We start from the raw sequence: 11,896 nt of genomic DNA, 5'->3' as shown, positions 1-11,896 counted from the left end.
ATATCCCCATATCCCCATATCCCCATCCCCCATATCCCCATCCCCCATATCCCCATATCCCCATATCCCCATCCCCCATATCCCCATCCCCCATATCCCCATATCCCCATCCCCCATATCCCCATCCCCCATATCCCCAATCCATTGAGGGATAATTATAAAATAAAATGAAAGAAATAAAAATGAAAGAAATAAAGGAGCTTCTGAGGAAAAGACTGCATATTATAGCATTGAAAGCTGATTTTGACATGATTCTGAATATGCATTCTTGCACTAGGACGAGTGTTTCAAATGAGAGCAAAGAGATGTATCATCATCATTTATTACCAGTCATTATTCCACTGACCACACAGTAGCACAGGCACATTTAAAAAAGGTTCAACAATATCTTAATGTTCCCTTTAAACAAAAAAGATTTTGACTTACAAGCATATCGCTACTCTACACACTCAAAAATGTGGTTAGATCAAGGCAAACATCATGAAAGCATGTGACATTAAAAACAAGAACGTTTAGGCCTGGAATGCACATGAGAGTTTCATAATTCATGTTTTTCTCTAGCGATGATGACATTGTCTGGCAGTGTCTCCTGGCCTTGAAGGCAGACAGCAAGAAACAGAGATCAGTACATCAGAGATGTTCTCAGCATCCTTAAAACAAACCACATGACCATTACGTTACATATGACAGAAGTTAAACAGTGTTCTGAACGCTGTATGCAATATTAAGGCAGGGTTTGTAGCACAGAAATAATTGTATATTTATCATTTTATTTTGTTTTATTTCAACCGACTGCATTAAATGCAACACATAAAACTGAGCACTACAGACTTTGGTCACTTTTTGTAATCCATTAGCAAACAATCAAATGGGAAAATAACATTGTAAAGTACAACAAAGAAGTATAAGCCGTATGCTTTTATGTCAGAGGTTCCTCAAGAGGAAACCTGTTTAAAATGCCTCACGCAGGAAATTCAGGCTGTGATAAATTCTAATACTTCAAAACTTCATTATGTTAGTTATGTGTAAACTATTCATGTTACACCAAATATTCTTATAAAAAGCCTAAAGGAAACTCAAAATCCAAAACAATTCAAGGCAGAAAGTAAAAAGTTAGAGCCATGCTCGGAGAGAGCTCAGTATTCCCTAGTAGACTAAACACTGAGAGTTTGTGTTATACATATTTGTAGCCTGAGTGCATGTGTTTATGTAGTCGCTCTCGCTGATCCCAGATCTGTATAGTGAGTTATGAGGGGAAACTGAAAAGCGTTAAGAACCTCAGAAGTCACATGTCTATCCAACTATTGAAGTTACACAGACGTTTGTGGAATAGAATAAAATTAAACTATAACTAAACTAAACTAAAGTATAACCATATCTTTCACTGGCGCACTGCTGAACTGATCATCTGCATCATCTCTCGTAGTGTGTGTGTGAAGTTAACATCCACATCTCAGGGCTGTTCTGTAGACATTTCAACACTTCAGACGCACTACATTATTAAAATGTGGGCTGACTACACAATTAAAATTTGTCTTTGAGAGCTTTATTTTAATATAAAAATAAATCAGTAAAATATGTTTTATGGCATGTGACATTTGAAGAAACAAAATGATGAAATTTAGATTTTTTTTTTTTTTTTTACAAAATCCTTAAAGGATTTTTACAAAAATATATATTTCTAATACTTTCATACACTAAAATTCTTTCATGATGCCACTTATCAAACAATATCAAAGGGATATCATATATCAGCAGGAATCTGAACCTTTCTGTGGGAATCTTTTAAAATGATAATAAGGATCTGTCATTCAGCGGGAACACGGGAATAAGGCTTTGATTAAGCTTGCAAGGACTGGAAATCCCATCTATGGTTAGAGGATGCACGATGTTTTCAAGGCTACAGCCATGATGTTGATGTCTTCTTATGATACTTCATGCACATCCCACAACAGTCTCTGATCGCAGGGGTGAGGAATTTGTACCAGATTCTCCAAAAATACGGCAAAAGGTTTAACACTTGTGCTTCATGGCAAGCTAGAGAGAGAGAGAGAGAGAGAGAGAGAGAGAGAGAGAGAGAGAGAGAGAGAGAGAGAGAGAGAGAGAGAGAGAGAGAGAGAGAGAGAGAGAGAGAGAGAGAGAGAGAGAGAGAGAGAGAGAGAGAGAGAGAGAAAAAGTAAATTTACTGTAGAATTACAGTACAAAATGTCTAATGATGTCAGTGAGCTCATTTATTATGGTCCAAAATCTCCTGCCCCTTGCATGCTTTAATAAATATGTTGGTTAATTTGATTAAAGTAAAATGTATTTCCATACACTGCTGTTCAAAAGTTGTTGTTTTTTAAATAAGGATTATTATTTTGATACAGTAAATATGCATTAAATTGATAAAAAGTGACAGTAAAGACATTTATAATGTTACAAAAGGTTGCGATTTCAAATAAATGCTGTTATTTTCTATTCATCAAAGAATCCAGAAAATCTGTTTTCAACATTAATAATCATAAATGTTTCTTGAGCATCAAATCATCATATTAGAATGATTTCTGACAAATCTTCACGACCCCAAACTTTTGAACAGTAGCAAAAGTGTGTATGTGTGTGTATGACAGCAGTCGCCACATGAAGGCAGCAAAGCAACACACACAGTTTTTCACTTGATTAAGTTTTGGAAAACCTACTTGAACTGGGCAAAATGTCTACGAGTAAACAAACACGTGGCGCATTACCTTGTGTGCAGTGTCAGCGAAATGCTGTGCGCTGTTCTTCATGTCGCTGGTCTTCTCCTCCACGCGTCCCAGTCTCTCGCCGCGCTCGTTCAGAGCCTGACTGGCCTTCTGCACTGCACTGGTGACACTGTCTGCTGCCTCGTGGAGGATGCTGGTCCCTGCACAGATCAAGAGAAACCAGCTGAGAGAAAATACAGTGACAACTTACGGTCGTAGTGACACCATAATCCTTGAGAAAAAGAAGTACACTTCAGCACACTTATAAAAAATAAATCACTCTAAAATAATAATTTACTTTAAAAGAATATACTTACTTGTTAACAAACATGCATTCATTACTTCAATGAGCTCATTGTTTCTGCCTTATTACATTACATTTTTTTTTAGCTAACTGTGATTTGTATATGTACATTTCTGAAATGCATAATTTAGACAGTCAGCTCTGATAGCATTGTAATGTGGACATTTTCTGTAAAGCTGCTTTGAAACTATGTATATTGTGAAAAGCGCTATACAAATAAATGTGAATTGAACTTAAGTGCGATGATTAAATGTAATATTTTCAGACATTTAATTGCATGTTACATAAAATTAAATGAAAGTAGGACTTAAGTGCATATTTATATGCAATTTAATAATTACTTCTATTTTCTTTGAAATTTGAAGTACTGTACATTCAGCTTAAAATGTTCTGCCGAATACATTTATGCAAATGTCATATATTTAATTTAGGGCAGTCAATAGATAAACTTTGTTCACAATTAAATCACACCCTTTTGTGAACTGTACGACTCTTGTACGTCACAGCAATCATCTTTACCACATTAAGATGCAAAAAAATAATAATAAACCAACCGCCTTGACCTGACTGCATTATATGCCTACAGTACACGGATACATTCGGAATTACTAAACACATGACAGATAAAAACATTATTCTGAATGTGAGTGGAAACAACATGAATTTACTGAAATGGATCCGTGCACATACACCGTTTTTTTGCGCATCAATTATAAGAACTGTAGGACTCCTGTACGTCACTGCAATCGTCTTTACAATTCGCATCCATCAAAACTTTACTAGCGAGACGCTGGTTTGCTTTATCCAGCCGATTACTGTAGTTCGTTTATCATCTGGCTATACAGCGGTTGGATGTTTTGATGTTCTGTTCAGTCTGTATTTCACGCCGTGTGATGCATGAGGGCTCACGCTCTTCAGAAACAATCACAGAATATGACAGAGCTCGTGTTTTAAAGCTAAACACACACTGGAATGAAAAAGGGTTAGATGAAAAATGGTTAAAGGGTTAGAATAGAAATCTCCACCTACCAGGGTTACAGGCGTTTGCACCATTGTAGATGCTCAATGATAAACTCACGACCATCAACAGATAATCTAACCGCGTGACGTAAACTACGTTAATGACGTAATTTTGCGTGTATTATTAATTTATTTGCGTTATTTTGCAATTGCAGGCAGTATATCGTTTTCCTATTTAGCACATAAACTTTGGAATAGTCTTCCTAACCTTGTTTGGAAAGCAGACACACACTGTCAGTTTAAATCTAGACTAAAAACACATCTCTTTAACCTGGCATACACAACACATTATCACATTTCTGTATCCAGATCTGGCCGTATCCAGATCAGATGTGGACCTGTGCCTAGACACGACCACAACGCATGATGTAGTCAGCTGGATCTGGGCCGTATCGAGATCAGATGTGGACCTGTGCCTAGACACGACCACAACGCATGATGTAGTCAGCTGGATCTGGGCCGTATCGAGATCAGATGTGGACTTGTGCCTAGACACGACCACAACACATGATGTAGTCAGCCGGATCTGGGCCGTATCCAGATCAGATGTGGACCTGTGCCTAGACATGACCACAACGCATGATGTAGTCAGCCGGATCTGGGCCGTATCGAGATCAGATGTGGACTTGTGCCTAGACATGACCACAACACATGATGTAGTCAGCCGGATCTGGGCCGTATCGAGATCAGATGTGGACCTGTGCCTAGACACGACCACAACACATGATGTAGTCAGCCGTATCCAGATCAGATGTGGACTTGTACCTAGACACGACCACAACGCATGATGTAGTCAGCCGGATCCGGGCCGTATCCAGATCAGATGAAAGACCTGCGCCTCGACATGACCACAACGCATGATGTAGTCAGCTGGATTCAGATCAGATGGAGGACCTGCGCCTAGACACGACCACAACGCATGATGTAGTCAGCCGGATCCAGATCAGATGGAGGACCTGTGCCTAGACACGACCACAACGCATGATGTAGTCAGCCGGATCCAGATCAGATGGAGGACCTGTGCCTAGACACAACCACAACGCATGATGTAGTCAGCCGGATCCGGGCCGTATCCAGATCAGATGAAAGACCTGCGCCTCGACATGACCACAACGCATGATGTAGTCAGCTGGATTCAGATCAGATGGAGGACCTGCGCCTAGACACGACCACAACGCATGATGTAGTCAGCTGGATTCAGATCAGATGGAGGACCTGCGCCTAGACATGACCACAACGCAGTGCCAACAGACCCTCAACTAGACTCTCCCTGTGAAGACCTCGTACCTCGTCGACATGACAGCCATCGGCACTGATCCTCAACATAGACCAAAAGAACCAGACGGGTCCTCCACACAGACCCTATGACCAGCTTCGGCTCCATACCGGTGTGGTACATCATAATGACGTTGTTTTTTCTCCACTCTGTCACCTGATGGAGTTTGGGTTAATTTCCAGGAGGTGGACTGTGTGGTTTAGAATTTTACAAAACACACACCCAGTGCAGAGTCGGCTGGAGCTGGTGTCGACGACGAGCAGCACTTTTAGCCAATCAAGAGTGATATCAGGCAGACATGATGATTCATGAGTGATGGGTTTTTAGCACGATAAGATTTAGAAATTGTAGCTGTATATTCAAGTTTTAAATCTGGATCTGGATCTGCACTCTACTCGTCCCCGACAGCTGCCGAAAGAGGTCTGAATCTGAAAATGAATCAGTTTTGACTGTGCTAAGCTCTGCGTTATGTTCTACAATGTGTACTTCAGGAAAGACGTACTGTAGTTCTGTTTGAAGTTTAATCACAAAATTAAGCGCATTATTATTGTCGTTCATTTTTTAAACACGAATGACACATTTTCGCTTTTATGGTGGGTTAAAGTCTGTTAATTTTTTTTTACTGTAATTTACAAATATTTGATATACTTTAATAGTTTATACCTGTTTGGGTAGAAACATTTTTGTCATATTTGCTAATTTTCTTTTACTGTTTGCTTGTTTGGTCCGTTTTCCTGATGTATTGTTCTCCTGGCAGATTAATTTTATAATTTTATTTTGTCATCATTATGGTTGGAAATTGTCGACCCAATCTGGCAACACTGCCAGAGTCAAATGTTACCTTGCTTACGTCTTAGCAAACTTTTAGTCATAATGGTGTTGACTTGTATTGTTCCCAGGTGCAAGAATTTATCGAGTAAACGTTTGGCGGGAGTGAGTTACTTTGGTCTTCCAGTGAAGGATCCAAGAGATGAACGCCGCAACGGAAAATCTGAAAACCCTCAGTGACTGTGGTCAACATTTCAAAGTGGATGACAATGAACACAGTGTTTCAGGGCAAATAGAGGGAAAACCTGAAAGAAACTGCCATTCCCATCAGTTCTGCCCAAAGCAAAAGCCTATCGCATACAGGAGAGAAAGCTGTTGTCATAGTATTTATCATCATAAAGCTGTTTAAAGAGTAGACAAAGTGTGATACAATTTCCAGAGATAAACCTACTCTTACAACAGCTGTTCTGTTAATAACCCTCTGTCAATCCGACTGCCTGTGCAAATCAGGATAATTCCAGGTAACACGGAGAACGAGTAAACATTGTTCATTTACATGTCCTACCAACTCTGTAAGAATACAAAGTGGGTTGAAAATCAGTGAAGTTAAACTTTAAAATACTTATAACACTACAGTTCAAATTATAATCAAGTACTTTACATTTGCTTGAGCATGTTAACACATCAAGATAAGTGTACTTATAGGCATGACAAAATATTATTAAAACATAATGATTTAAACATACTTTGAAATAAAACGTTTAATTTGACATTATTACAAAGTGCACTTTTAAAAAAGTAAGTCTCCAAAATAGGATGTTCATGAAATGTTTCCAGCATTATAAAAGCCTGTTTGACCACAACATGTCATTTATTCCAGTATCTATCCATTGAGTTGAGGATGAAACTGGTCCTGTAGTGGCATCTGACCCACGGTTTTCGTCCCACACCTGAGCAGCTTCACCGTATTCGTTTTGCACTGGTGTGAGACTTAGACCGGAGGGCCAGGAGGACTCGGTCTTCTTCAGCTCGCATGACTGATCTCTCAGCTTGCATGATCGTATCATTAACCAGTACAGACTGACAAATGTTGCTTTCAACACTATATGTAAACTGCTGCTATATGCCATGTATTAATGTATGGTAGCTTGTTTCCACCACAGAATAAAACGGTTAACATAGATATAAAGTCAGAATTGCGTGATAAAAAGTCGCAATTGCGTGTTTTTAAGTCAGAATTGCGAGTTTATTTCTCGCAATTCTGACTATAACACGCAATTGCGACTTTATATCAAAGTTATAGTCAGAATTGCGACTATACGCAATTCTGGCAATTCTGACTTAAAAACATGCAATTGTGAGTTTATCTCACTCAATTCTGACTATAACACACAATTGCGACTTTATATCACGCAATTCTGAAATAAAAAGTCAGAATTGTGAGATAAAAAGTCGCAATTACCTTTTTTATTCTTTATTCTGTGGCGGAAACAAGCTTCCATATAATGTGTTGTTCAAACCTTTATTTAACCAGGATAAACAACTACAACTAGGTTGTAGTACCATGTGACAAATAACTTGAACTTTAAAATGACATTTCAGCTAGAGTTATCATAAATAAACATTAACAGGAATTATAAATGTGACTTTCAGCTCACAATCAGGTGTGTTGATGTTTGCTCAGCTTTAAATGGATCAGTGAACTGCCAGGCAACAGAATACAGGCCTCTGAACCCACAGCCACTGCGACTCTTTCCCACAATAACACAGTCCATCCTCTCCGTGAGTCAGACCGCGACTAAAGGAATAAAGACAAGAAGCGACACTAAAAGCTGTTATTTATTAAGTGGGAGGAATAACTGGCAGGGAAGAGAAGGAAGAGTGCTTCCCCGAGACACAGTTAAAATAGCATCAGCACCGTCCTCGACAGAAGAACACTTTAATTGTAGCATACAAATGTAAACTGTCTGAGCTTTAGTTTTGGTACTGTGTGATATAACTGTTTGTGAAAGTTAAAGGTCTGCAAAGTTTCAAACATCAAAGTGTAGATGAATGGCATTATTGTCTCCCAAATGAAAGAATCGATTCTGAACTTCTTGAAACGAGTCGTCAGTAATTCCAATCTTACTTTCTGCTCGAACTTGCGTAGGTTTGTAACTAATTTGCATAATGCCAGGCTATGGTTTTCATTGGCTGTCTGCAAACAATATTTATTTTGCCCCGCCCTCAAACACTGCAGTTGTAGCTGAGATTGGAAGAGTTTGGTTCATATTGTCCATGTCGAGAAGACGCTGTTTTCTGCAAATACAAATCCACTTTACATGCACTTCAAGAGGATGAGATTGATACGGTAAAACCAACACCATCGTTACCCTTCGTATCACTGTGTATCAAGTGCTGAGGAAGAGCTGAAATTCAGATGTGTTAATGGGTGTTACTATTCTGACACACGCTGTAAGCAGTCGACCAATCACAACAGACTGGGCCATCTGACCAATCAGAGCAGAGCAGACACTGAGGAAATAGCTGATCCTGCAATGCATATTATGAGAAAACTAAAGTGTTTTTTGACCTTGGATGCATGAAAACCTTTTGTAGGAGAATCCAAAACAAACTGAGAATCTTTAAAATAGCATTATAGGGGCATAAAGTAATAAACAAGGTTACAATGAGAGCGACAGAAAGAATGGAGAGCAGATGCAATCCCATGAAGGATTGTGATAAAGTGAGAATCAGCATCCAGTATTTTGCACATGTAACCTAATTTATTTAAAAATTGTATTTGTTAAATTTTGTATACTCAAAGAATCCTTTAGGTATTTTGAATTGATTACGGACCAACATCATTGATCATTTAAAAGTCTTATTTCAAGTCCAATGCAGTTGCATAAGCAGGATGCAATGTGAAAGTTAATGAATTGTTACACCTCTGATTATACATCCAGTAATATGCCAACAAGCAGGAAACAATCTGAAATAAAGTGAGTGTCAGGATTTTTATAGCAAAAGAAAACCCACCATTAATCATGACCTTAAGTTATTGGCTATAAACATCAAAGTTTGCAAAACAATAAACTTCTCCTGATTAGCAGAACAAAACAGATTCGCTGTACTACAGAAAATAAAACACAATGCAATAAAGTACTTAACACATAAATCTGCCATGAAACTATTTCTCAACACAAGGTCAGTGACAGAACATCTCAGAAAGAATATTATATGAGCAAATTTATTTTGAAATGTTACCAAAATTTTGGACCCTTATAAATATAGTTTGAAAACCTGATTTATGTGATAATATGATATACTAGCAATAATCAAACAGCAGAACAAGATGCAGAGAGTAAAATTAAAAAGAAAAACAACTGTATAGATATATTCCTACTTTTACATCTTCGTTTTATTTCATGCTGTGAATTTCATATTGCTTGGCAGCCGGTCTTGACTTGCGTAAATAACACTGACCTCAAGTTAATGCTTAATCTTGATAAACTTTTTTTATTACCCTCTGTTAATATACACTATACTTTATTAGGTATTTAAAACAATAAAGACTATATTTGTATTATTTTGGCAATAATTATTATTATTAGTAATTTAATTTATATATATTTAATTGATAAAAGTAATTTTTTATATATATATATATATATATATATATATATATATATATATATATATATATATATATATATATATATATATATATATATATATATATATGTATGCCTCTGCATATATGTCTCTGATATTTATATTTATTTATATTGATATTGATATAGATATAGATATATATTGGCCATTGTGTTCATGCGCTCAACATACATGTCTCTGATTGGCCATTGTGTTCATGCGCTCAACATACATGTCTCTGATTGGCCATTCTGTTCACGCACTCAACATATATGTCTCTGGCCATTGTGTTCACGCACTCAACATATATGTCTCTGATTGGCCATTGTGTTCATGCGCTCAACATATATGTCTGTGATTGGCCATTGTGTTCACGCACTCAACATATATGTCTGTGATTGGCCATTGTGTTCACACGCTCAACATATATGTCTGTGATTGGCCATTGTGTTCACGCACTCAACATATATGTCTGTGATTGGCCATTGTGTTCACACGCTCAACATATATGTCTGTGATTGGCCATTGTGTTCACGCACTCAACATATATGTCTGTGATTGGCCATTGTGTTCACACACTCAACATATATGTCTGTGATTGGCCGTTGTGTTCACGCACTCAAAATATATGTCTGTGATTGGCCATTGTGTTCACGCACTCAACATATATGTCTGTGATTGGCCATTGTGTTCACACGCTCAACATATATGTCTGTGATTGGCCATTGTGTTCACGCGCTCAACATATATGTCTGTGATTGGCCATTGTGTTCACGCACTCAACATATATGGCCATGAACACAATGGACAACCAGAGGTGTTTAAGAATCCGTTCAACAGCGCTCAAAATGCTATACCAGGGAAATGCTGGTATAGTCACATTTTTTTTTATTTCAGTACCGACTTCAGTACAGAAGTCAGTACTTTTAACAACACTAATGTAGACATGGTCAAGATGATCTGCTGAAGTTCAATCTGAGCATCAGAATGAAGAAGAAACGTGATTTATGTGACTTTGAACGTGGCATGGTTGTTGAGCTGATGTGAGTATTTCAGAAACTGCTGATCTACTGGGATTTTCACACACAACTATCTCTAGGGTTTACAGAGAATGGCCCGAAAAAGAGAAATATCCAGTAAGTGGCAGTTCTGTGGGCAAAAATGCCTTGTTGATGCCAGAGGTCAGAGAAGAATTGTTCCAGCTGATAGAAAGGCAACAGTAACTCAAATTGTTACAACCGAGGTCTGCAGAAGAGCATCTCTGAATGCACAAACTGTTGAAATGGGAAGAAGATGGACTACAGTAGCAGAAGACAAAGCAAAAAACACACAAACACAGCTGAAGGAGAGAGTGTACAGTATGTTTGAATGGGGCGTCTCACCTCCCACCAGTTTGGAGTGGCAGTTGATAAAATCAGGTTTTCTTTCGGGGTTGAACCGCTGACATGTGTGATGGAGGATCTGGACAAACATGCTCTTCTCTCCAGCTGAACCTGCTATCCACTGGTCAGATCCATTCTCAAAAATCAGGTCAAACTCAGCGCAATCCTAAACATTTTTGGATGAAGAGAAGCAGTCAAAGATCAATACCATCAAAACACCCAACAGCCATCTCAGAAAGATGGAAACGGAGAAAGAGGCCAAACTACTCACTCGCATGGGGTCGATGCCGTTCACCTGCCGCAGCTGACTGATGGTCCACTGTGTTCTCCTAACAAAAGATGATGAGCCCTCAAACTGCTTCACTTTTGTGAGGAAAACTTGTACTGGTTTCTTATTGGTAACTGAAACAAAATGAACAAACACTACTGGTCAATAGTTTGGAATATTTAATAGAACATTATATTTAATGTTTATAAAATAGAAGTCTCTTCAGCTCACCAAAGCAATATTTATTTGATCAAGAATAGAGTAAAAACTGTATTATTATTTGAATATTTAAAATGTATTGTGTGTAATGTAAATATAAAATGTAATTTATTCCTGTGATTAAAATCTGAATTTTCAGCATCATTACTGCAGTCTTCAGTGTCACATGATCCTTCAGAAATCACTCTAATATGATGATTTGATGCTCAAGAAACATTTATGATTATTATCAATGTTGAAAACCAGTGATACCCCAAAGTTTTGAATGGTGGTAGATAATAATAATAATAATAAATACTG

At 37.9% G+C, this 11,896-nt stretch overlaps 1 protein-coding gene across 1 annotated transcript in view; it reads right to left on the bottom strand.

Annotated features, from left to right (window-relative positions):
* Nucleotides 1–306: 306 nt before the first annotated feature.
* The window catches only part of stxbp6 (syntaxin binding protein 6 (amisyn)), a 52,845-nt gene continuing 41,255 nt past the window's right edge, over nucleotides 307–11,896 (bottom strand). The window contains exons 3-6 of the mRNA XM_084097577.1: nucleotides 11,381–11,511; nucleotides 11,110–11,275; nucleotides 2,730–2,887; nucleotides 307–2,037 (exon numbers count right to left, since the gene is read on the bottom strand). Coding sequence (XP_083953703.1) covers nucleotides 2,014–2,037; nucleotides 2,730–2,887; nucleotides 11,110–11,275; nucleotides 11,381–11,511 — 479 coding nt within the window. The 3' untranslated portion in view covers nucleotides 307–2,013. The remainder of the gene's footprint in view (nucleotides 2,038–2,729; nucleotides 2,888–11,109; nucleotides 11,276–11,380; nucleotides 11,512–11,896) is intronic.

This window comes from Abramis brama (assembly GCF_963993115.1).
Source record: "Abramis brama genome assembly, chromosome: 21".
Taxonomy (NCBI): Eukaryota; Metazoa; Chordata; class Actinopteri; order Cypriniformes; family Leuciscidae; genus Abramis; species Abramis brama.
The sequence above is the reverse complement of the archived record's forward strand: the minus strand, read 5'-3'. Positions and strand labels throughout refer to the sequence as shown.